General features: G+C 49.5%; 5 protein-coding genes across 5 annotated transcripts; 1 reads left to right on the top strand and 4 right to left on the bottom strand.

Moving 5' to 3' along the window:
* Positions 1 to 2,298: 2,298 nt before the first annotated feature.
* On the bottom strand, positions 2,299 to 9,843 carry BC939DRAFT_499744 (Golgi CORVET complex core vacuolar protein 8-domain-containing protein; the record flags this gene model as incomplete). Its single annotated transcript, XM_051559975.1, has 9 exons — positions 2,299 to 6,150; positions 6,251 to 6,490; positions 6,598 to 6,818; positions 6,916 to 7,063; positions 7,154 to 7,384; positions 7,475 to 8,331; positions 8,417 to 8,719; positions 8,822 to 8,877; positions 8,966 to 9,843. The coding sequence occupies 9 exons, from the start codon at positions 9,841 to 9,843 to the stop codon at positions 2,299 to 2,301; spliced, it is 6,786 nt and encodes a 2,261-aa protein (XP_051416048.1).
* A 744-nt stretch (positions 9,844 to 10,587) lies between these two features.
* Positions 10,588 to 12,222, top strand: BC939DRAFT_303776 (uncharacterized protein). Its single transcript, XM_051551404.1, has 2 exons — positions 10,588 to 10,893; positions 10,995 to 12,222. The coding sequence occupies exons 1-2, from the start codon at positions 10,702 to 10,704 to the stop codon at positions 12,159 to 12,161; spliced, it is 1,359 nt and encodes a 452-aa protein (XP_051416047.1). The 5' UTR covers positions 10,588 to 10,701; the 3' UTR covers positions 12,162 to 12,222.
* Positions 12,223 to 12,261: 39 nt separating this feature from the next.
* BC939DRAFT_440028 (uncharacterized protein) lies at positions 12,262 to 13,303 on the bottom strand. The gene is made up of 2 exons (XM_051554027.1): positions 12,840 to 13,303; positions 12,262 to 12,717 (listed from the first exon to the last, which is right to left on the bottom strand). The coding sequence occupies exons 1-2, from the start codon at positions 13,239 to 13,241 to the stop codon at positions 12,397 to 12,399; spliced, it is 723 nt and encodes a 240-aa protein (XP_051416046.1). The 5' UTR covers positions 13,242 to 13,303; the 3' UTR covers positions 12,262 to 12,396.
* Positions 13,304 to 16,806: 3,503 nt separating this feature from the next.
* Positions 16,807 to 19,263, bottom strand: BC939DRAFT_392963 (pseudouridine synthase; the record flags this gene model as incomplete). The annotated part of the gene is made up of 5 exons (XM_051552065.1): positions 16,807 to 18,187; positions 18,354 to 18,477; positions 18,566 to 18,695; positions 18,806 to 19,079; positions 19,187 to 19,263. The coding sequence occupies 5 exons, from the start codon at positions 19,261 to 19,263 to the stop codon at positions 16,807 to 16,809; spliced, it is 1,986 nt and encodes a 661-aa protein (XP_051416045.1).
* Positions 19,264 to 19,589: 326 nt separating this feature from the next.
* Positions 19,590 to 24,622, bottom strand: BC939DRAFT_407095 (uncharacterized protein). Its single transcript, XM_051552864.1, has 4 exons — positions 23,120 to 24,622; positions 22,050 to 23,018; positions 20,862 to 21,964; positions 19,590 to 20,745 (listed from the first exon to the last, which is right to left on the bottom strand). Exons 1-4 carry the CDS (start codon positions 24,261 to 24,263, stop codon positions 19,594 to 19,596), a joined length of 4,368 nt encoding a protein of 1,455 aa, XP_051416044.1. The 5' UTR covers positions 24,264 to 24,622; the 3' UTR covers positions 19,590 to 19,593.
* Positions 24,623 to 25,320: the final 698 nt, after the last annotated feature.

Genomic DNA, 25,320 nt, shown 5'->3' with positions numbered 1-25,320 from the left:
TGATCGTATCTAGGGGGGCAGATTATGCGAGATTGTGCTTGGATCCTTCACTCTTGTCCCTTTCTCCTTGACCGTTAGTTGATACACATCGCCGTCCTCAACATTCCATCGCGGTACAGCATGGGGGACGCTTTCGCTGATTTGTTGTTGGCATTTGTTTTATCTGCTACGCGTTACAGCAATACCTGTTTGCATTCAGCTCTGACTAGTTCTCCAAGGTCACAACATTTGATGGCGAAGTGTTTCTCTTGCGACCATAAATATATGGAGACTCTGGAAGACTGACTGCTTCAAAATGGATGGATAAAGAATGCCTTACTTGGAACGTTTATCCTAAATAGCACCTAATGGCTGACATATAGTTTTCATTTCTCACTGGATTATCTCATTTTCTTCTTCTCTTGTACGCTCTCAGCTCTGTGGGCTGCAAACTATTGGACTAGACTGCACCGACCCATCACACGCGTATGTTACGCAAGAGCAAACAGACCAGTATTTGTTTTTATTGTCTGCCGTTTTCTCCGTGGCACCTCCGACCAATAAGCATGCGCGATAGAACTGTCAACCGTGGTTCTTTTTGTTTTATCTTTGAACCTGCATGAAATGCAGCGGTCCGTGAGATGTGGTGTGATGTTAATGTGGATGTTGGAACGTTGTATTGATAGTTATCGCGCAGGTGTTTGTGTTGTCTTTGGATGCGATGCGGATTCAAGTTGTCCTTGTTTGGGTGGAGCCGGCCCTGAAGCTCAGAGAATCCGCCGTGCGTGCACTGCTTGTGGCAGTGAGAGGACCATGGAGAGTGTATGAGAGGGGGACGGGCATGCTGAAACTCAAAGCGAAGAAAGAACCCATAATTAGAAATACAGCGCGTCAAAGAGAAAACCACTCATGTGGCTAGCACTAAGAGCGCATTGGGTGGAATAATTGTGGCACAAAGATTGTGCATGACATTGGCTTTGCAAACTGGCACTATGACCCCAAACGAGAGAGCCAACATGGCTAAGTTAGGTTATGATTTCCTAGCCAGATGGGCCGCCATGGACCTGCTGCCATAGTTTTCATAGAAAAAGGAAATTACCCGGCCATGCATTTTGCCCCATTTCAATAAGCCTTTTTGACATGTCGAGCGATGAGAAATAGGGCCCAACAGGGACAAACAGACCACTATCGGCTGAGATCTATTGGACGATACGTCTTTGTTTACGCGCAGTTCCTGGTTTTGCATGGATATTGCCGTTTAGGGTTCACTTTATTCAGGTTTCGCGCCTACTGACGCTCCGTGTTATTCCAAAAATGAGGAGCGATGGGGTCTTGATTGTACGCGCAAACAATCGCAGACCCTCCCATGCCTCTGGCTCACCATGCACTGTAATCTGCAGGGGCCCAGTGTACCCCCATCACGGGAGATGACAGCGATAAATGATGGCAAATGGCGCTAGACGGGTCTCTTCCCAGCCAGCCGTATGATTATATATGTCTTATTCAAGTTGAAAGTAGCTCGGCTCTCAAGCATCCTCTGTACGAATCATGCATCGGGCCATCAAAAAACGTCTTGTCTTTCATGATAAAGAGACTTTTTGGATCTCGAGCGGCTTTCGCAGAATGTGGAGGATGCGGAAGAGGAGGTATACCTTGAGTGGTCGCAGGGATATAGTCTATTTGATTTTTGCGTTTTTTTTTTCTCTTGCTTTAGTTCGCAGCCCTTGATCGATCTACCTGGCACATTTACGAAGCGTGTTTCGATATTCGCGACCCCTCAGGGCGACGTGCTGAGACTACTGAAACGCTGGATCATAGCCCTAAACGCTTGTCACATTCTTGGTTCTTCCGCTCTCAATTTCTCAGTATTTTTCAATTGCAGCCTCGCGGGGCTAAAGTGCATCACAAGGTTTATAATAAACAGTCCGTGGGGTATAAAAAGGAGTGCGCTGTGGGACCGCTGGGAAAAACTATCTACATTCGAGATTATTACAGTACTGACCTGCTCATTTTCTATGGGGCGGCCAGAGATTCCATCTCGGTAGAGCTGACCGGAGTTTTTAAGAGTTTTGCTTCAACAGGGGCGGTTTTCGGCCCTGTTGTGAAGTTGAGCGTCAGAGACTTCGTACATCCCACCTCTAAAAAAAAAAAAAAAAAAAAAAAAGACTTTTGCACTTACTACTGGAGAAAGGCACGCTGGAAGATAATTCTGAAAAACAAAGATCGTCTGAAATACTGATATAAATGCTACTGTTGATGCGGTACTTTACTTTTTTCTTTATTGTATCTCGTAAAAGCCAATGTGTGAGGATGTCGTGTCTAGTAGCTGGCCTTTCCTTTGCCCTTGTCGGCCTTCATACTCGGACTAGTAGCTGCCTCATACTCGTTGCTACTCATATAATAGCCGTCAGGTCCCGGCGACAAAGTGCGGTCATCCTGGTAATCACTGTTCTGCGGTGTGTGCGGCCGACTTCCGCCGGAACTAGACCCAATGCTATGGCCATGGTTGTGGCCGTTGCCGTTGCCATTGCTGCCACTATAGTTCGCTGTCAATGTCTTTCCGGCTGCTTTGCTTGACGAGTCAGGACGTGGAGGTGGGGTTGTGACTGAGCTCAAGCGAGAGGAATCTGATCTCGGCTGAGGTGACTCTAATGTAACCCAGCCGCCTTTGATGGGTTGAGAGCTACGATGTTCAGAGCGGCTCATGGCGTGCTGCTGATGACGCTGGTGCTGATGACGGCCGTTGTTGCGGGAGCCAGGTCGGGAAGAGGATCTTGAAGAGGATCTTGCTTTAGATGGTTTTATCATTCCATTGCAGATAGCACAGTTCAAAACCTTGGATGTATCCGCCGACAAGTCCTGCCCTGACGATGCCTGTTGCTGCTGCTGAGTAGGTGTGCCTATGACCGTCGCAGGAGTGGATGCGGACTCCATCTCGAGGCATTGACGATGGTATCCATGCCCACATCGAAAGAGCAGCAGGTCCTTGTCAGGCGTGCTCTTGTCCTTATCGACCTTGGCTTGCATAGCTACGTCTGCGGTTGTAGCGGATGATCCTTCTGGGATTGGTGTTGACGATGGGGAATCTGAGCTTGTTCCTTGTACTGAAGTGACATTCGTTGCCAATGCAGCCTTGATTGCATTCGCGGCTGCCCTTTGCTGCTGAACCCATAGCTCTCGGACAATATTGGGGCCCCAGAACGCCCCTCCACAAATTTCGCAGCTGCCCTTTCGTGGTCGCCAGCCCTTTGCCCGACTCTTTGCTATCATCTGAACCCCCATGAACAGGTCTCGTTCGAAAAGACCGTTGGTCATCTCTAGTAGCTGTCCCTCGTATTTGAACGTATCAAGCATGCCCATAAAAATGTCCTTGAAGTCCGAGAATCGGTTCAATTCCCCTCCATCCGCAGACTCTGATCTTAAAAGACGACGCAGGAGCGAAGGGAGTGACACTTGTGGAGTGGATGTTGAAAGGAGCAAAGTTGCCAGGATCGACTGAACAAAGCCTTTGAAGTTGTTCGTGAGTTGGTTGACGACATTATACGAGCGGTCGCTTTCCGGACTCGAGTTCGAAAACAATGCTGGCGGTGCGTTTTCGATGATGAGTCCGTTTGAAGTAGAGGGAAGTGTCGTCTCCTCATCGTCATCTTTCTCTCCACTTGATCGTTTGGACGCAACCAAGAGCGTTATCTTTCGCGAGGCTGCGACAAAGATCTGCAGGAGACGGAACCACAGTGTCTCGGTGTCGCTCTGCGCAGCCGCGTTCTGCTGTAAAGGCACCTTGGCGACCTGACTCAGTAACTTGACTTTCTGGCTCCGGCGCTCACACAACTGCTTTCCGACATTCAACACACCTCGGAGACGAACCAAGCTGGCTCGCATATTCGACTGTTCCTCCATTGACCAATGAATATCCTGAATCTCTCCGTCGAGTTTGGACTTTACGAGCGATGAGAGCATATCAATCCGTTCCTGCACAATCTCTAGCACCTTTCCTAGCGCGCCTCCAACGTTACCACTCCTCTCCAAGATCCATACAACTGCATCGACGACTCCAGCATCCTCGCATAGTTTCAGCACTCGCTCGAGACGATAGCTGTTATCCTGATGCCTCTCCAGATAGTCATATACCCCTGAAGGATCGTACTGACACAAAAGCTCCACATACTGTTCGTGAATCTCCGGATCTGTGATAGATGAGGCTCCAATTGCATCTCCGTTATCAGTCAGTCCATTCGAAAAGTCACCAGGGGTTGGATTCTGATTCTTGGTTGGGGCATTCGAAGGCTCCAGCAATCCACGGAGGTACGCAAAAAGTCGAGGCTTGGATCCATGCAGTGTTTCCAAGACCGACCGGTGTTCTGCATTGAGGTACTTATGGACCAGGAGCGCACTTTGCTCGCCATCGATATCGACAATCTCCGCAATGTGCTCCATTGCCGTCTTGACGATATCTGTCCTTTGCTTCTCTGAAATAGTAATACGCTGCCTTCTCGCCGGGTCAAGTAACTTCTGGATCGCCTCAAACACCAGGGGACGTCGCTCAGGGTCCTTTAAGAATGTGACAACCATGGGGCCATACTGCTTTTGGGATCGATACATCTTTTCCAAGACTCTGTAGAACCCTGCCTGCTCGTACAGTGTCATCATGCCCGCCTCGTCACCAGGAGCGTAACGCCGCAATAGCGCTTGCACCGCAACTTGTCGCTCCTCCCGGGTCGATGAATCTGTGTCGCTGGATAGTCGAGTCAAAATCCTGTGTAGCGCTGTTGGTGAAAGGGCGATGGTCTTGGGAGACTTTGCATAGTTGCGGGCAATAAAGCTGTATAGGTGTGCGATGTCCTTGGCTGAATACTCTACTACAGACGAGCTACTATTGCCGCCTAGCTCCGAAATTGATGCGGTACTGGAGAACGATGATGCACTTGGTGATAAAACTTCCAGTAAGGTATTGATGATCAACTGGCGACTCATCACCCTGCCTGGGCCTTCCTGTCCGTTCCTTGAGATCTGTGAAATATCCCGGCTCGTAGAAGCAAGGTAGCTGTCCTCGAAAGCAAGGTCCATGACCTTGAGAAACTCCTCACTGTCGTGCCTCAGGAGTAATCGCAGATATGGATAAGTCGGTTCCAAGTCCTCAGCGTCGTCTGCATCTCCTGTAAGAATGAGTTGCCCTCCCACAGGCGGCCACATGACGCATCGTCCAGAAAAAATAAAGGAATAAAGCGACACCTTGGCTGCAACTGCCTCATTTTCCTCAAGATTCGTCCCATCGATGTAAGATCTTCCAAGGAGACTGTCCGACAGATACTTGTATAGTTTGTGGACAATCTCCTCATTTGACGGCTCATTCTGATGAGGTGTCTTGTCCTCCAAGTCTGTAAACGATACTGAATCCTGGTTGCCATGTTCATATCCATCAATCTGGCTTGGTGCTCCAGCCTCCTCTGATCCTACTGCCTGGCGTCGCTCTTTGAGAATAGATTTGATGACCTTGAGCAATTCGACAACTGGACTGACATAGTCGCCGATACTCTTGTTCCATACGTAGATCAGTCCAGTGTACAACTTGTGGCGCTGGCATAGGTCCACAATCTGATCCATCTCGAGAACGTGGCAAGGCGTGTGGCAAATGCATAGTTCCAACTCCTTAAACAGGCCACGATTACTGTAGTACTTTACGAAGGATTGCATCACCTGTGGCGGCATCTCTGTCAACCGGCCCTGGAGGATATATCCTTCCAAAGACTGAAGGAAAATGCCCTTTACAAGCGTGCTGGCCTCAGCATAGCGTTCGTACACATCCTCGAAAAGGAAACCCTGGTCCTCGATAGCAAGGCAGCTCTCGATTGACTGGATGGCCAGGTCGTGGAACAACACTGTTCCTGCTCCGACGCCTCCAGCCGCTGCGTCCGCGTCGACATCCAGCATTCGCTCCTGATTAAAGGTGTAGTTAAGCGACGCCGTCAAGAGCTCGTAGATCTTCTCGCCAACCATCTGCTTCCGTGTCGCCTCATCCTCGGGCAGGCCGACCACAGCAGCCTGAACGGACTTTCCAGTGTAGAACAATGTCGCCAATGCGATACCCTCCAGAAAATCCCCAGATTTGACAAGGGCTAGAATTCGGTCTGTCCAATTGAGGATCGTACCTACTTGAACGCGCCTCACACCCTAGGGGAAGAAAAATAGGATGGATCGTTAGCGACATACAGATGCACGGTATGGACATGGAATGAAATTATACGTGGTGCAGTTTTTTCATGGAACTTACAAGGATAAACAGTTTTCCTTTGTGAACACGCCAGCTACTGTTGTAGCACATATCGCCCACTGGTTGCCTCACTTCTGTTAGCGCCAGCGGAGAATTTGTTTGGCGTTGAGTCTTCGCGACATTCTTGAACCAGTCGTGGTACACAATTTGAAGAGAGCGGGCACTGCAGCGCTCTGTCTCGCACATCATCTTGGGATCGAACACAATAATGTCCTCTGTGTTTGTCAGGAGCAAAAGAATCTAGTTATGCACACCGAAATACAGACACGTTAGCAGGAGCAATGTAGTATGCTGCAAAACGTGAAGTATGCGCAGAGATACAAGCAGTGCACAGGGCTTCACTGTACCTGTGGGCGGACCCATTGGATGCCGACAATGCCTTCTCTACTGATCCAGTTACCAACTTTGATGAAATCCAGCTTGGGATTCTTTCCATTCGCTTCTGAAGCTGGTTTCCTGTCAGGCGTAAGATGTACGGATGTTGAGCCAGGTGTCTGCCCTGTGCCCTTGATGACTTCAAAGATATACAGGTGTCGATTCCACGAGAATGCAAGCATGGGGTTCGTTTCTACAGATTCGTGTTCTATATATCAAACTGGGTTAGCTCAAATTGCTGAGTTTCCTTTCAGCGTAATTCCCGCATAGTATAAAGAGGTTATTGTTACCTGATCCACGCTGGCTCTTTGTCGCTGGGAACCAAGCGAGATTTCCAGATATGACTGCTGATGACTCTCCCTCCCTGTTCTGCAGCTCTTTTGGACGCAAGAACTTGAAGAGCGTTTGAGGCTGGGGTTTGATGCATACAATGAGCATCTACATGGGGACGAATAAGAAAGTTAGCACGTAAGGTTATGCTGCCAATTGGTCAACAGAGACGGGGTATCTTTACACCCACATCTTTACCTTATATGGCGTCAAGAGCGCTACTAGCCCTACGCTATCTGCAGGATGAGGGATCTGCCCATACGGTAATACACCCATCCCAAAGACCGTGCTCTGCCGCTGAGCACTAACGACTCCTCTGGGATCAGAGCCTCTCACGAATTTTGGTGCTGGGTACTTCCCGAGAAGCCGCGTTGTCTCGACAGCGTTTACCATCATGACCTTGTAGAGTAGGTGATGGAACGACATTCCCTGATGAATCCGATATAATTTGCTTATATTAGTCGACGTTCTTGGCGGTGAATAATACTTTCATGATGGAGCGCTATTTCCAGTTTATACCTGATCATCAGCGCTGACGACCTCAGCCCTCTTAATCCCTACAAAAGCGACATGTAGGACTGCAGATCCTCGGACGTGTCCTAGTTTTCTGCCCGAGAGCGCCACTTCCTTGGTGATGGGGAGGATGATCCTGGATGGTACGTTAGGCTTGCTGATGTTCCACACAATAATGCTGCCCAGGGAATGTCCAGCGACCATATAGGTATTGTCCGTTGAGATAGCAATTGAGCAGACCGATCCATGTTCCAGTGCATACTGTGGACTTCCAAAAATCCCAATGAGCGCCTGGGTTGCACTGTACACCAGAACCGATCCACGACTCGTTCCAACTGCAATAATGTTTGAAACCGCAATGCATGTGCCAAGTCCTGAAGATGCCTTGATCTCCTCTGAAAAAAGCTGTTCAGAGAGTTTAAGAAGCGGTGTCCACCGAAAGGTCTCCCAAGGTTCAGCGCCAGCGCCTGGCCCCTGCGAGGAGTGCGAATCCGAATGGTTGAGTCCTCCAATCGAAAATGATACGGATGAGGTGTGCGAGTGGCGTCCAGTTATGGCTGACGATGACGCCACAGAACCAGGTCCAGTGTGAGGGAACGGATGTGGGCGAAGGCGATATATTGGCTCTGCTGAACGTGAAGAGAGAGCTGATAATGGCGAGCCAGGCAGAGATGTTACTCCAATATGTTGTCCATAGTGGTTGCCGGACATCAAGGATGCCTGAGATAGGGTATCTTCATGGTGGATATCGGAAGCAGAGTCGATTTCTGAAGGGTCTCTGCCCAGATTAGCAAATCCTTGCAGTTCGTGTTCATCCTCGTCTGACGCCTCCTTCAAAATGGCATCCAGGCTAAGATAGTTGGCTGTGGTATAAAAAGAAAAACATTTTATCCATAAGCTAACCTCCCAGATGAGCACCTAACGCTCAACGAGTGACGTTGGACTTACAATTCCGTACAAATTCCTCATAGAGGGACGTTTCCCGAACGATCCTGTCAATGACCTCCTTGATTCGCTTTTGCCTCTGAGTTTCTCCTGAGATAACGATGCCATTCCCGTCCTTTTTTGAATGATGTGGTGTATCGGCTAAAGGTCCACCTTGCAAATGCATGTGAAGTTCCTCTGAAATTTTATAAATGTCTGCCAACACAGCCTTGATAGTTGTTTCTGGAGTATTCATCAACTCAAGTTCTGGGATCCGTAAATCATTGAATTTTTGCTCGAGAGAGGTGATTGACTGAAGACCGTTTACTAAGCGCCATCAGAGAGAAATATATCAATGAATAAGCTGTGATATTCGCTGCTATACATCCATTGGTTGTCAGGCCATTCCGTATTCATCTCAAGCATTACCAAGACGTGTGTTGGAGCCTTTTAAAATGATGGGTATTCCACTTGATCTAGTAGCGCTGTTGACAATCAATTGACAGGGATAATCAATATGGTGTCCAAAAAGCGGCCCGCCACGGTTCACCATCCAAATGCAAGTGCGCTTACGAGGCATCGTGACCGTTCCGTAGAGCTCCGTTCCCGCGCGACTGGGAGCGAGAAGAGTGGTTGGAATTGTCCATCTTTGTTACAGTCTTGAATAGCGAGTCGTTTCGGTGATTATATCGCGCAGGCGTTTGTTCTTGCCGGAGATGATGCGTTTGATGGTGCCTTCCAAGTCTTCTGAATGATTGTTCGAGGGAGTTGTCGCTGTTGAAGGAAGAAGAGTTGTAACGGTTCTTGGTAGATAGTGAATCCGGATAGTGAGTCGAGTTCTGGATGTGACTTTGACTGCCCTTGAAAGAAGATGAGGTAACACTGCTGGCACGCGTGAGGGTGTTGACTGAGGATGAGGAACTGGATGCCACAGACGATGGAGCTGAGAGTGAGAGGAGAGAAAAGGATCTATCCTTGCTGGCAATGGAAGAAAGAAATGCCGGGTCGTAGTTTGATGGTTTGTTTAAAAGCTCGTTCGTGTCGGTCGTCCCTGGTATGTCAGTGCCAACGACGATACTCACAGGCACAGCCTTGGCGGGATATCCGTATGTTGAGCTTCTTGGAGTGCTGCTGTTGCTGGTGCCGTTGCTTTGGTTGTTACTGGCGCTACTTGCAAAAGTCTTGCTGGTGCTGGTAGTACGGCTGCCTGCAAAGCTAGTTCTCCAATAGGTGGGGTCGAGGTCGAGGTCGAAGGCTAGGTCCAAGTCCGCTAGGTCGAGAGCGAGTGCACGGTCTTGGTGCTTCGACGGTGATGAGTAGTTCCTGCTGGTGAGGCTCAGGTAGCGGGAGCGTTCTTCGTCAGAGGAGTCAGATTCGAGAATCTCTTTGAGCAGTGCTTCGTACTCGTCTTGGGTCGATAGTGGCGTGTGCTTGGTCCCGAGTGTGCTCATGGGAATCCGTTTGTGTGGACACAGCCGATGTTAAAAAGGCATGAACGTCCTGTATGGGTGTTGTTGCGAAGAGAATGCGCCGTGCGAATAAGCGAGTAGTATGTCTAGAAGGTCAAGGGTCGATGGCGGACAAAGATGGAACAGGAATGCTTATGATTAGGTTTACTCGTCATCGTCATGTTCCTGCGTTGTTCAATGCCACGCTCCACTGCCAAGGCGCGGTCGTTGCTTTTGCTGTCCAAGCAGGATTGTCCACTTTTCTTGTCCCCTGCTCGCCTTGCCGTTCCGTCTCCTTGCACAGGGGGCGCATGCACTTGATGGATGCTTCAGCAGAATGGCTCTGTTCTCATGCACTTACAATCGGGATGGAGTTTAAGCCAGCGTAGAAAAGGATGTTGAAGAGGAGGATCCAGACAAGAATCAAATATGAGGTGTACCCAGGCAGGCAGTCAGCCAGGCAGTCCTCTTCTCAGCACAGACGCAGTCTTCCCCCCTTTTTCTTCATGCCATATGCCATGTGCTGCTCTTGTCATGTCTCTGTATCCCAACTTGCAGTTGAGGGAAGGACCGGGGTGCATTTGTGCATGTCTAACATGCCATGTGCTGTGTCTGGTCTGAGGGCACTGTCCCCGCAAAAAAAAAAAGAGTTTTGGGGCTGTTGGTGCGAAGAGAGGCGCGGCAGTGAAGAGTCGATGGAGCTTAATCCATCGACTTATCGATACACTCCCGCCCATCCCTCCTTCCCTCCAGCCTTCTTCCATATAACTTATACACACATATATACTTGTATATATCTGTTGGCACACTCCCGCTCCTCGCTCACCACTCAGCACCACCCACCCACCTACCTTGCCCTTCATGTCCCAGCAGGGACCACCACCTACCTGGTCCCCCATATCCCACTCCAGACCAGCACCCACCTTGCTCCCCATGCCCCACTACAGACCACCGACCATATTCTCCCTCTTCCCCGATGCTCTCGCTATCATCCTCCAACACTACAGCTTCACCAACGAGGCCTTGGCCACCCTCGCTCTTATCAACCGCGAGGCAAGTCCTACCTCGGCGCCTTTTTTTTTTTTTTTTTTTTTGGATCTTATAATACCCATACTTCTGTTCTCTAACCTCCTCTTTCTCTTGACATTTTATAGTGCCGTCAAGTCGTATGGCCCTTCTTGTGGGTCGATCCTCAGCTCAACAACAGCTCCGTGTACACACCTCTCCAATCCATCCAATCCATCCTTGACTCAATGAAGAAAGGCGCACTCCAGCCTGAGACTATGCAGATGATCAACTTCCTCGACATGTCTCAAGTTGAAGAAACTCTCTACAGCACCCTTCCCGACGACTGGCTTCTCGTTCTCCTCAACAATGCACCTAAGCTTCACACGCTCTGTCTCTCTGGCAAAAAGACTTCATCGCCCTTTGTCAAGAACCAGGCCTTCCGAAAACTCGCCAATGCCTCCCTAGTACATGAGAGTATGGAGAACCTGGACCTGAGCGAATGCACCGATATCAGGGAGCCGACTCTCAAATCCATCGCCGCCTTCTTTCCAAATCTCGTCTCTCTCAACTTGTCGCGCACTTCGGGCGTGACCGATACAGCAGTGGCCCTGATTGTCGATAGGTGTCAGTACCTCAAAACTATCGATCTCTCGTACTGTCGACAGCTCACAGATCTCGGTCTGCTCTCGGTTGCAAAATTCTGTCGACGCAACCTACGTGTCCTGCACCTCACCGGCAACCTCAAGATGACTAACGCGTCTCTACTAGCTGTGGCAAAGCACTGTCCACAGATCCAGAAGTTGTTCCTGGCAGAATGTAGTCAGATCACTGACGCAGCACTCGAGTGGATCGCACGATCGAGCTCGAGCGCATCTCTTAAGGAGCTGGAGCTGCACCGGTGCGACAAGGTCATGTTTGGATTACCTTTACTCGAACTCTTGGCTAACAAGTGCAACGTCCTCGAACGGATCACTCTCACCTACAAGCAGATCAATTCGAAACGGGACGATCTCAAGCTGGTCATGGAGGCCTTTCGCGATTTCCATCAGCTCCAGACCATTGGTATTTATGAGGTCCCTGAACATAGTCCAGCGCTCTTCTTTTGGGATCTAGCATTCCAGGCGAGCCGTGGGAATCTCAAGACCATCAATCTCTACCGAGGCTCGTTTGCATCGGATTATATTCTGGGAACCTATGCCGTTGTATTCGAGCATGACCAAAATATCTCGGATCAAACGGTCCACAAGTTCAACGAGTCTCGGTACGGTGTCCGCAAGGCAAAAGTCAACCTCTTCATGGACGACATCTATTGATGTAGAGTTGGCGGTCGTAATGTATTGTATTATTCAATAAACCAATTCTTTTCACTTGGAATTGTTCTAGTCGAAGAAATTGAATATAAACAATGATTTATTCTGAATCTATGGTAATGTAACAGTTCGTTCAACTTCCTCTTCCTTCCTGCATCGCAGCGCCACCGTTCCGTGATCTCACACCATTAAAGTGCCTTTTGATTGTGAAACTCTATATGACTCCTCCACTACCGCTTTACTTCCTGTTACGGGCGTAAAATTCATATGCCAAGGCGTGCATCTGCGGTGGGAAGGGACTTGGAATCTCGGTCTTTCCTGGACGAGAGATTGGTGAGCGAAGAAAGCAAGTCGAGCAGGTATTGTAGTTGACTTCGAGGTAATCGGGGACAAAAAGAAAAGGTTGAGAGAATGGCTTGGGTACGAACTCCATGGGTGCCTTGATGGATGATTCGGCCGCCTCCCCCTCTGCTGGTGCTGCATTCTTCAAGGTCGAGATAGATGCCGGGTTAACATGAATAATGTCTCCGTCTGTTACTCGGTGCGAGGGATAAGGCATCTATGTAGCCAGCAAAGGTTGAGGTTAGCGTCCTCATATCATTCCGTTATCTGCTCATGACCTTCTTGACAGCCCTATATCGCCTTCGTATAATCGATTGCAAAATTGTTCCTGAGACATACCGGCTTGCCATTGACAGTGACCTTTCCATGGCCAACCAGCTGGCGGGCAGCATAAATGCTGGGTGCAAAGTTGCTCCTGAAGACAATGAAATCCAAGCGTCTCTCCATCTCCGCAAAGGTCAAGGAAAAGACTGGTGGGTGAGGCTCGACGCCTCCGACCTTGGTGTTAGCGGTAGGCAGACGAGTCTTGAACATAGATTGCCATTGACGCTCTGTAATCTGGTCTCCGTGATATGAGCGGGTGTCCTTCTTTGCTGCCCACTTTTGCTGATACAAAGTTTTGTTAGAGTTGTTGGGTGTCCTTGCGCGCTGAGCGAGATTGTAGAGGTTGTACTTGTTCCAGGACATGCGCAACAGTTGCCGACGAAGCGAGTAGACAGGAATCTTTGCGTTGCGAACCATGTTGCTGTTGTTAGTGTTATCCTCAGTGTGCCGGAATCGATGGAGAAAGAGAGAGATCGCCTTGCTCAGGCGCCAGCGGAAAGTCGTAAACAAGACTGCTGTCACGGAGTGGATACACTGTAAAACATTCGTTAATTACGTCACGCGGTCCGCACTAACTCACTGATTGGCTCGAAATAGCGTTGGGTTTTATTGTTTTCTCGCGTGCGGAAATAATGAATATGCACTAAGAGAATTTACTGGCAGCGAGAACCAGCATTAACTTCATCTATTCCTTTTACCTCGCGTACTGCTTTCTGAAGGAGTGCTGCCACAGAAACAAAGTAGGTCTCCGTGCACTTCCTGGTCTTGCCATTGTGAACCACTCGACCAAGCTCCATCCAAGCCTGGCGAATTGTCTCCTCACACTCCCGCATCATTTGAGCCCTTTCCTCCTTCTGCCGTCTTCTTTTTTCCTGCATCTCCTGTTGTCGCATGGCTTGGAGTCGCTGCTCTTCCTCCTCTCGTGCTGCTTGTAGCTATTGAAGTAGATTCGGAGAGAGGAACTCCTCTAACGGAGGGCCATAATCCTCTTCAAGGACGGTTTTCTCATTCTCGTCATTGACTGTGCCGTTAAGGTCAGTTGCATTATTGTCAAACCCCACTTGGAACCTTGGATAGATCCTCGATACCAAGAACATGTGCTTACACGGTAGACTTTGTTTTTCGTTGTCGGGGCAAGAACAGGAGCGGAGCCATTTGTCCGACAATACATCGATAGCATATTGCGCCTCAGGCGGGGTCTGAAACGACAACACAGAGATCAAGCCTTCCACAGACTTAGTAATGTCGATCAATGTTCTCGCCCGAGCCGAATCAACTTGGATGGCCTTTTTACGCCGTGCCTCCTCGTGGAATGTTAGGCGACGGGGTTGAAGGCCGCTTGTGATCTTGAAGTATGTGGTGCGGTACTGGCTTTCCACCACACCTAGCAGGATGTAGATGAGTTCGTCGGCTCGCAAGTTGCGCTTTCCCGCCAGAAAGTTTTGCTTGAGATTTCGATGCCATCGCTCCACAAGGTTATTTGTGTTAATATGTTGATGGTTCTATTTCAAATGAATAAAATGCTTCAACGTTAACAAATTGACTACAGTCCTTTTTGCATTTTTTCCACTGAATTGAAATATATAAAGGGTGTTATTCAGTTCAAAATTATCTATGCTTGGAATTACGGATCACATACTGTGCTACCTTTCGGCCAATCGCGTCTTCATCCCCGAGCCACTCGACCAGCAAACTCGCCACATCCTCTTCTCCGTGCTTGGACTTGGACGACTCGACAGTGTCACGCTCAATGGAAGAACTCCTGTCGCGTGAGCCGTACCTCTTAACGATCTTGTTGCGCACCTTCTGCTTGATCTCCTCTGCTATATCCTGTGCGTCCTTTTGGTTCTTGTCGAGGGAAAACTGAATCTTGTCCCCGTCCATGACCGAAGCAATCAATCGTACATAACGTCGCCTGACTTGACTTGCATCCTTGTCCGCCACAGGTGGATACTGTGGTGGCCGCTCCTCCACATATATTGATTTCTGCTCCAGGTAGTCAACTTGCGCCTTTGAAAGAACGCCCGCTTTGCAAAAACAATGCCTCACTGTCAAGGCTTTGACATGCGACCACGCGTACGGAATAAGTGACCACGCCTCGCCGTTGGTAATTTTCTCCCCGGTGGCATACTTCTTTGTAACCGATTTGTTGCTGAGCATCTCGAGATAATGTCGTTTGAATGCGCTGATTATTCCTTGGTCCTAAGGTTGGGTAACGGATGTCGAATTGGGTGGCAGGCGCTCAATTCGAAGGAGTTTCCATGTCTCTCCTGTAAGTGGGTCCTTGTCGTTAGACTTGCCGTGTGCTCCACATGAGTCAATAAGCAGAAGGCTCCTGTTGGAGAGGCTGTCGTCGAGCGAATGAAGCCATCGCTTGAAGAGATCCAGGGTCATGTATCCTTTTCCATGTTTCATCGAGGTAAAAGGGACCTTAGGTAATGGCTGGATACCTCGAGCAAGGTGCGCGCCTGGAATATCAAGCAATTAGATATGATTAATGATTATTAGTTTCTTTTTCATATTATCCTCTATTAATACAAAAACACGGCGTTTTTATATCCTTACCAATGACTTGCGGCCTCAAAGCCTCTACCACTGCTACTCGGTCAAGCGAAGATCCAGAGGCGTTGACACAGAAGAGAATCGACACGCGAGATTCTCCCCGCTCTGGTGTGGTACCACTCATGAACTCCTCCGTAGTGTACGAGTGAGTGGAAAGCTCCTTGAGGTACAAGCCAGTCTCATCGCAATTGTAGATGTCGTCGAGTTTAAAGACAGAGCATATATTGCGAATTTCAGTTATCCTTTCTGCGATGGCATCCTTGTCGACAGACCCCGCTTCTCCTTTGAGACCGCAGTAGGCGACACTGTACTCCTGCGTCATCCTCGAACGCCACGATGTCGTAAAAGAGATTGTGCGACCGAGAGGGATATCATCGAGGGCGAAAATGTCGTCCGTAAGGATGTGAAGAACGGAATTGGCTGCGGCCTGAAGCTGAAGACCACTGACAATGCCGTTATTCTTCCGAACCTCCAGTACCCACTCAAGAACGGTCTTGTCCATTATGTGTCGTATCAGGTCGACTGGACTGCCGGAGAGTGTGCATTTGTCGCCTCGACCATGCGCCACATCAAACCGAATCTTGTCGAAGTCCTTGTCCCACTGTTTGATCGACTGTCTAGAGACGGGGCGGTGTACGAACCGGTGAAAATTGCCGGCTGCAACCTTCACATCAGTCCTCTTGCTGAGGTAGCGAAAGATCTCGACCAACTCCATCCGATGCCTTAGAGTATATCCTGCACCTCTCTCACCTCTACCACGTTTCGGTTCGGTAGGCTTTTGAGGTTGTTGTTCGACGGGTTCGGCAGATTTTTGAGGTTGTTGTTCGACGACTTGGCCAGTGCTAGCCCGAGCTTTAGCCAACAGTGAGTAGTACTCCAGCGCCTGCGCTTCATCTGATAGTGCTGAAGTGCCGTTCTTGAGCTGGTTGACCGTAGACGTGACGTCCGAGAGGGCGGAGCCTCGCGGACGTGCGTTGGTGCTGATACGGGGCCCTTTGTTTTTTGGCATATGGAAAAGTGAGCAAGCATCACATATTGCAAGCATTACAAGTTATTGATACAGATAGAGGCAAACTCTACGAGGATATAAGGTAAGGTCAGCTGCCACAAAACTGAATAACACCCTTTATATATTTCAATTCAGTGGAAAAAATGCACATTTCACTATGAAAAGTGCATTATTCTGCAAAAAGGACTGTAGTCTATCCACTTTGAGATTTACATTCGAAGAACATCGTTCCATCCCTGTATTGTTAGTCTTTAGACAGTCGGAAATTGATTCTGTGCGTCCTTGCCTTTCACGCTTTCATGTACTTGGCGCTCTGTCTTCCATTAAGACCATGGACTCATGAATATCTTCAATGAAGTTGACACGCCCTTTCATAAACCAGCTTGATAAAGTCGCCGCGTCAGAGCTTTATTATTCTTTCATAGCCTTGGCATCCGGGGTAGCTTCAGCTCCTTCGACTTGTTCAATGTCTCTCTTGGACGACCCCTTATTCTCCTCCGCAACAAGCGCCTCTGGTGTAACTAGAGACGACTCTTCCGTGCTGGCACTAGCACTAGCGCTGGCGTCCATGCTATTATCACCCTCTGCGACGTTCAGCGTACTCTGGAACGCTGCCGATGTATCCTGCTTGCAGATCTCACGAATCGCCATCGTCGCGTACTGACTCGACTTGAGTGTCAAATTCAAGATCAAAGCTAAAAACTTGCCATTGGGCACACCCTCCGGCTTGGGCTTCCCTTCCAGTTTTTCAAGGTCCGTGAGGACTAAGGGTACATTGGCCTCATCGTACCTCATAATCTCCCACTCGACGTTCTCTGGCTTGCTGATGATACTGCGGTAAGATCCCGGAAGAGAGTACTCCTTGTTCGGGTGTCGCATCTTGTAAGGGTCCAGCCCATCCTTGTTCATCAATTCCTTGTACCTCTCTCCAATCTCGTGCGTCGGGTAAATGACATCGAAGCCAGGCATGGGCAAGATCACGTCGTAAATCGTGTATTGGTCCTTGTTCTCCTCCGTCAGAACCTTGGCTCGAACATGCTCCCGCTGTTGTGTAGACGAGCCCTTCTCGTCCGCTGCTTCATCTGATACCTCCAATGCAGCCTTATCCTCCGCAACCAAGTCGCCAACAACAGGATGGTCTGATCCATAGAGACGAATGCGTTCCGTGACCATATGGTTCCAGACAAGGGACTGGTACGCATGGATATACATTAATCTCAAGTTCCTGGGAATGTTGGCCAATGCATCATAGGGACTCCTCAAATGACCCGCTTTTTGGAAAGACCACAGAACCTGTGTTTCCGCCACCCATCGCCTCGGGAAAAGCTTCAGTGCTTCTTCAGGATCCTTGTGCTTTGCCCAGTGTGTCCTGGCCTTCTCCAAATCAGGTCCTTCTCCCAAACGAGGTTTCATGATTAGATTTACGGCCTCCTCCCACTCAGATCTTAGGATCGCAGCGCCGACATCATGAGTGCCAACGGATCCAGTACCAAATCGCTGCATTCCGAAATAGTTGATAAAGCCTTTACCCCGTAGTGAGACCATCGATCGGTTCAGTGTCTCTTCAGAGTCGACAAGGACATTACGGAGCGTGATCATGAATCGGTTTCCGTTGAGATCGCCCAGTTTGAGTCCGCGAGAGACGTAACTGAAGTTTCCGAGGCACATATTGCGCAGAGTTTTGTTAACGGCAATCAGACGCTCTGCTTTGACCTTATGTGCCGTAACCCACTGACTGGTGACGCCCCTTCTGTCCTTGGTCCCTGCAATTGTGAACACCTTACCAGGCACTCTGTAAAGGAAAGAATGTGCATAATGAAATGAAAAATGTAAATGTTAGCAAATTTTAACAGATTTTCGCTCCTATTGTCGGCGGCCAGATCTTCCGGGGAAAAGAAACGGTCGTGACTATCATACATTGAGAGACCATAGCAACAAAACGTGGCCTGGACATTTACCGTAGTGCGCCAGTAAGAAAGTTGATAGCCTCCATGGTCTCGCGGTTCTCCTTGAAGAGACAGAATCGACAGAACTCTCCACCCAACTCCTTCCATATATCCGTCTTTACCTTGCCCCTTGTGTCTACAGAATGCATTAGAAGACAAATATAGTTGTCAAAAATGCCGCTCTTTAAGCAAGATAGATCCATGGGCTGCGTTGCAAGACATACCGAAGTTATCTTTCTTCTTATGCATGCGGAGGCGGATGGTACCGTTCATAGTCTCCGAGACCATCCTTCCACTGAACCGTTCCTTGACCAGCTTATGGATCTCTGTACGCTTGGCCTTATCTTCTTCTGGCTAATGGTACACACGCAATCAAAAGCCAAATAAACTGCGTGTTATTGTTCTGAATCCAAAATCAAGCGCGCCCAAGCAATTCTGAATATCGTCATGGTATTGTACGTTACCTTCAAATTAACATGCTCCAGATCGTTTCCATAGCTATCAAGCATTTTCTTGATCTGATCCATAACCTCAGCGTCATCCCCCAGGAGTTGCGACAGCTCGGCCAGCTTGTCTTCGTCAGACACAGCCCTGTTGATCTGCGCCGCGTCTTCCTTCGCCTGATCGCGCTCCTGACGTAACTTGACCTCGTCAGCATTAGGAACTGGCACATCGTAAGATGTCAAGCGGACGGTTTCATTCTGCTGATCGACTTCGTTGACAATGAAATCGGTGTATCTGAATATCAGAAATCATGTCATGGATCGTATTAGCACTGAGGACATCCATCGTTGTTTTGCGCTTATGCCGGACCGAAAGATAGATATTCATCAATTGGTCTATACCGCTGCTTGATAATGGCCGAGAATCCTGGAATAGAGGGCTCGACAAAAGTGCGGATGCCAACTACCTCTTCGCTCATCGTGAGTGCTCCTTCTGACGCCATGACTGATCTGCGCACGCTGTCGTTGGAATGGGTGAAGAGGGGGTTTCAAGGCCATTTAATTTTTATTTTTTTGCGCCAAACAGCATGTCTTCGAAGCCACTACTGCTCGGAAGCAGTCGCGGTGTTGGCCTGTGCGAATTCTTTTTTGAAGACAAAAAAAAAAAAATGTTGTTGATAACAATCGACTGGTTGCACCGAAGTATTGAGATGCAAGATTGAAAAGACAAAGTGAAAGGGAAAAGGGACAGAAAAAAGGAAGCAGTGTCGAAAAAAAAAAAAGAAAAAAAAAAAGAAAAAAAAAAGACACTAGTAATCCTCAAAGATGTCCTGCTCAGTGGGATCAAATGATCTCTCGAGGACCAGCTTCGAGTTTGACATACGCTTAAACTCGCGGTCATTTGCTGGCCAGGAGATCGGAGATTGCACATGAAGCTGGTGTAGCTGGCCCTGTTGCTGTTGCTGTTGCTGTTGCTGTTGCTGTTGCTGTTGTTGTTGGTGGGGCAAGTACTCCGATTGGTGCTGATGCTGCTGTAGTTGCTGCTGCTGGTTCCTGAACAACGAGCTATTGCCGTCAAGTGAATTTCCTAGACTGCTTACAGTTGAATTGGTTGCTCGATGACTGTACAATCGATTGTCGCCCGGGAATCTGCCTGCCCCAGTTCCATCATGACTGCGAGTCGAAAGCGTGGTACTACGATTCAGCAGCAATTTCTGCAGCTCAGGCGTGTCATCGTCCATAATCAGGGACCCGATAGCAAGCCGTTCTCTTGCTGCCCGGGTCTCATCATCCTCTTCCTCCCCTCGGTCACTGTCATCCAGGCTCATCTCATTGATTCTCGCTGTGTCCTGCATGCCATAGCGCTGGCCCCCACCCTGTGCTAGCTCCTCGTTCAAATCGAGCTCATGGCTCAACGCATGGCTCAAACCCTCGAGACTCTCATTATAATCCTTGCTTTGCTCGTATCCATTCTGACTTTCGCTCTGAGCAAGTCCTTCGTCATCCTCCGCGTTGTCCTCGTCATCCTCTAGCCCTGAATCCGATCCCGACGGCACCACAATAAAGCCTTCCTGCTCAATGTCTGCATTCCCGCCTAGCCAACGGCGGCGGTCCAAATTCTCCACAAACTGCGACACGAATGAATTCATCTCAAGCCGCCCAATTGATCCTCCCTTCTGTCCCGTTGCATGAGCATTCAAAATAGAGTCGGGTAGTGGGCAGCCAGTGTAAGCGCCATTGCGCAGGCAGAAATGAAGATAGTTCGCCCAGTGTTCATCAAGCACCAGTAACTCTGGGTTGCCCACGATGACCATCATAGCCATCGCTCGAGTTAGAGCGACATTGAATCTCTTTCTGAAATGAACAAGGCCCAATCCTTGACGTACATCCTGATCCAAGTACTTTGCACGACTCCTTGTTGTTGAAATGAACATGATCCTGTATTCCTGTCCCTGGTAGTCCTGTAGGGCATAGGTGAAAGTGAAATACAAGAGAGTATATCAGCATAGAGATGCAGGGCAAGAACAAGCGAAGACCACGCGCGGGGAAATAGACAGTGGGGACAAGATGAAAATACCTCTACAGTTCCAACATTCACACCCGCGTATCCCCTCGATCGAAGCACTTGACGCAGGAGCTTGACCTGTTCCCTGAAAGGAGCGATTACACCAACGTCGGACATCTTGACCTGGAACGGATTGTCTTCTTCTTTGGATCCCGCAAAAAGACTTTCGATGATCGACGCCACCTTCTCCGCCTCCTCCTCGTTGTACCAAGAGACAGCTTCCTCGATATGAGAAGCATCCACGCCATGGACACCAACAAAGGCGATGGGACAGTCCGGGTTGGGCAGGATAGGACAGCCGAGCATCGAGTTGATCTTGGCCTCATCCGCAGACGCAAGCAGCGTATCGTTATAAAACATGGTCGACGGCATCATGAGCATCTTGGGGTGGCACCTATAGTTCTGGACAAGATTAGCGAAGCACGGTATGGTCTTCTCCAGATACTCGGTATCCTTGTTCTTCACAGTCTGCGTGCCAATCTTTCCCTTTGGTCGCGCAAACTGCCGGCTCTGTGGATGGTCTCTGTACAACGGCTCAGTTGTGATGAGTCGCTCCAGGAACGACATTTGCAATTCGGGTAAGAAAGTCTTAGGCCCGAGCTGCTGGTGGTCACCGCAAAGGACAATCTGAGGCGGTATCTCTGTCTCCTCCAAGATGCAGAGCAATGGGATATCAGTTTCGGGTTCAATCGCTTGAGCAGCTTCGTCGATCAGCAAATGAGTCCAGTGTGAGCGCCTCTGTTCGCCTTCATTGGTGAGGCCCTTGTGAGCCAGATATTCGCGAAGACTCTGGTTGCTTACACCGGCCGATATCAAGAGTCCAGCATCAGCACAAGTGCAGACCACGATGCGGAATCGTAGAAGGTCATCCAATGGCGGCATATTGAAGTACACAGATCCGTAGCAGTACGGCATGATCTGGGATGGGACCTCTGCAAATGTGCGAGTGGGATCATTCAGTCGCAACAAGTATTGGGGCTTCAAGTAGGGTATAAGTCGGTTCATAATCGTGTCGCAGGCCGAGTGAGATGGTGCCGTTATCAGAATGCGCGATTGGGTGTCGTTCATAAGAATTTGGAGGGCCGTCTCTGCCAATGTTTTGGTCTTGCCAGTTCCTGTGGTGCAATAAACAGATAGAAAATTAGCAGCCATGAGCATTTTTATCTACTCGTGTATCTGCTGCCAGCAGAAATAGCTTACCTGGAGGACCGGATATGATGAATGGAACAAGACCATAATCATTCCTCACAATTCTCTGGACAGTTACTTTTTGCTCCCAGTTCAGGGAAGGATCCACAAACTCAAGCGTAAGATTTGGCAGCTTGAGTCTTGGCTTCGAGTCGTGAATGCTCGGGAACAGGAGCGAGCGAGGCGAGTAAAACTGGTCACCTTCTCCATCGCCATTGGGATTCCGAGGGTGATAACCAATGAATTCCTGAACGCCGCCGACTGCACGATACATCTCCCTTATTCTGCTGTTGCTGACCTTGAACTGGACGTTCCATCGTTCTTGAACTAAGGATGGCAGGGCTCCAATTGGAAGATGGACATAAACGCTATTGCTTCGCATGTTGGTTCCGTGAACAAATGTCCTGTATTCAATTCCTGTAAAAACGCCGTTTGTCACTTGACGAACAATGATTGCGTCACCCCGAAGAAGCAAGGGGCATTTTTCGGAAAGCCCTCCAACTTGGATCTGGAAGTAGTTGGACGCAGCATCATATAGCTTGATCTCGACCATGAAGAGGTTGTATGTCGACACATCATCTTCTACAAGATGCTGCTCCACTTGAAGTAGGGGCAACAGACGCGAAGCGTAGCAGTCGGCTGACAAATCGATGGTGATCTGTCCTGGAAGAATCATCTCGAGCGACTCCACCACCGGGGGTTCCAGTGAGAACTTGCCGTTGTGTTTCTTATAGCATGGATGGCCAGCCGACTTCAAGTACTCATGGAAGTCGATAGTTTCCACAGATTCCCCAGTGATGACCATGCGCGGCTTGACCAAGTTGAGATTGCGTAGCCACTGCGGAGTGTACGCCTTGGCATATGGGTCCATCTCTCGGTCAAGCTGCGTATTGTTGGTGACATTCCAGGTGATCTTTCGGCCGATCAACGACGACTCGTTTACCAAGATAAGCAGCCAGCTCGAGAAGAATCCGAGGTTAGCTATGAAGGTTGATACAATGATGATAAATCCTTAGTTAAGTAGACCCTATCCAACGTCATTGCTTCAACATTAGCAAGAGAATCCGCACGTATTCACTTACATCCAGTAGCCAACGAAATCTCAATATTGCCAAACATTGGCTCGGTGCCATTGGCAGGATGGGCGTAGATAGCATCCTGTGAGTGGCATATCAGTTGATCGTAGGGATTAGGGATGATCTTGAGCGCCTGAATCTGCGTGATTCGTGGTCCATGGTTCTCGATCCTAATAGTCTTGCGAATAGCTTCCGCTTTAGGATTGACATTACCGAAGTCTATCTGCCCTGGAACGAGAAGGTCAGGTTGCTCCCTCAAGAGATAGTCTTTATGCTCCTCAATCCATTCCGTGATTTCCTTCAATGCAAGCGATTTCTCAAATGGTTCCTGCTTCTTGGGGGTGCTTGCACCGTCCACAGGACTTCCAGTTTCGCTTTCTGTCATGGATTTTCCATGACGAGTCCAGGCATTGAGGTAATCGTATTTCTGTAAGAGTTCCAGGAAATCCAGATTCTCCTGAACGGTAATGGACGACTCTTGCTGTACGCCCTGATAGCTGGGCGAAGCAGATGTTGGACTCTTGTTGACTGCTCTGTAATCCGCAGGACTAGAGGCGCGACTAGATGCCGTTAGTGGCGGAATCGAGCCACGTCGAGATTCGGATCCGGTGCGTGATAATACGGTTCCCCCGGTTGCGGTCCGACCAGCGTCACTGCCTTGGCGGCTGGAGGTCGCAGTCGCTGGCGGTGATTCCGAGTGAGGAAGTGTCAGGTCATCGAATCGAGGCGTAGGGGCGACAGAGGACCGATGGTTGGTCGAGATGCCATTGACGCCATGCGAAGGACTGGTCTGCGGGTTGGGCAGAGGAATACCAGCCGCAGCTGCCGCAGCATGTGAAATCATGATCCATTCGCTGCCATTATATATGGGGAAGTAACCGGGAGGGATCTTGAGGACACTGGCCTGTGTGCCATCAGATTCGGACCGACTCATCGGCACGTGGCTGTGGGTGAATCCGCCATCTCCAAGATAAGGTGTCGCTGGCGCAGGCTGCGGTTGAAATGGCTGAGGTTGGAATTGCTGCTGGAAATGCTGCTGCTGCTGCTGTTGCTTCTGAGGATGGAATGCTGGCGTGTGAAGCTGGTTTTGCTGTAGGACCCGTTGGCGAGTGGGCTGGGGAGCAACCACGGGGGTTCCTGCAAGACCCATCTGCGTCGAGAGTGGGCGTCCAATTCGCTGTTGCTGCTGGTAGTGGTGCTGTTGCTGCTGTTGCTGGCTGGGAAGATAAGGCAATGATGAAGACGTAAAAGAACCAAAGGCCGCGTCCTGTTGTCCATCTGGTCCAAAAAACGACTGCACCGGTTCTGACTGGCCAAGAAAGAGCGTCTGGGGTATAGTGATGGGGGTTTGTTCAGAACGCGGCGAGAGTTGGTTTTGAAAGGACCACTGTCCTCCGCTACTACTTCGGCTGCTGTCAGGGGTGCTATGGTTCGCTATGCGCGCACTAGTAAGTGATGCAATGTTGACTGATTGAGAATACTGCAATTGCTGTTGTTGTTGCTGTTGTTGTTGCTGATTACCACTGGTTGCGCTCATAGGTGAGACATTGTCCTGGTAACCATGGCCCTGACCAAATGTGGGCTGAGTACCTAGTGCGAAGCCTACAGGTGACAGTCTTCCGCTAGAGTAACCACTTCCGCCAGGGTTGTTGAATGGAGGCGGAGAAGAATGGACATTCGATCGGCTTGGACTCGGAGTTCTCGAGAAGCGATGGTTGTTGAATCCTGCATTGTTGCTGCTAGACGCCACAGCTGTCCCTAGTTGGATCGAGCCAGGCGTCTCTGGCTGTTGAGTCGGTGTCTGGTATCCTGAAGAAGTGCCAGTCGTAGGTAGGTGCGGAAACGCTCCTGCAGTGAACACGTTAGCACTCTGGCGAGTGGAGTGTTGGTTCTGGCGAGCGGGGAGAGGTCTATTTAAGGCACTTGAGACGAGAAACCCTCCCTGAAACTGGTTGTCCAACGCCTGTTGCATTTGCTGCATCTGTTGCTGTTGCTGCTGAAGTGATATGCCACGCTGGGGCAGAGGAAACTGGTTCGGGTTGAATGCCTGCTGGTGGTGCTGAGAGTGGTGGTGCTGGTGATATTGCTGCTGCTGCTGCTGTTGGCGAGGCAACGAACCCGATAGCTGGGGCTCCATTGGGGGTCTTGTCCCAAGGGTCCTGACCCGAGCCTATCCTGTATAGGAGCGTACTGCTTGCAACGCGTCA

The sequence above is a fragment of the Gamsiella multidivaricata genome (assembly GCF_025024155.1).
Source record: "Gamsiella multidivaricata strain RSA 2152 chromosome Unknown BC939scaffold_8, whole genome shotgun sequence".
Lineage (NCBI taxonomy): Eukaryota > Fungi > Mortierellomycota > Mortierellomycetes > Mortierellales > Mortierellaceae > Gamsiella > Gamsiella multidivaricata.
Note: the sequence above shows the minus strand (reverse complement) of the source record. Positions and strands in the feature narration are given on the sequence as shown.

Excerpts from the sequence above, each read along its gene's own strand:
- BC939DRAFT_303776 (XM_051551404.1), top strand. The coding sequence starts at position 10,702 with ATGTCCCAGCAGGGACCACCACCTACCTGGTCCCCCATATCCCACTCC. Across the intron at positions 10,894-10,994 it reads TCGCTCTTATCAACCGCGAG|TGCCGTCAAGTCGTATGGCC; the intron begins GCAAGTCCTACC and ends GACATTTTATAG.
- BC939DRAFT_440028 (XM_051554027.1), bottom strand. The coding sequence starts at position 13,241 with ATGGTTCGCAACGCAAAGATTCCTGTCTACTCGCTTCGTCGGCAACTG. Across the intron at positions 12,718-12,839 it reads TCACTGTCAATGGCAAGCCG|ATGCCTTATCCCTCGCACCG; the intron begins GTATGTCTCAGG and ends CTGGCTACATAG.
- BC939DRAFT_407095 (XM_051552864.1), bottom strand. The coding sequence starts at position 24,263 with ATGGGTCTTGCAGGAACCCCCGTGGTTGCTCCCCAGCCCACTCGCCAA. Across the intron at positions 21,965-22,049 it reads CATCATATCCGGTCCTCCAG|GAACTGGCAAGACCAAAACA; the intron begins GTAAGCTATTTC and ends ATTGCACCACAG. Across the intron at positions 20,746-20,861 it reads TGAATGTTGGAACTGTAGAG|GACTACCAGGGACAGGAATA; the intron begins GTATTTTCATCT and ends TATGCCCTACAG.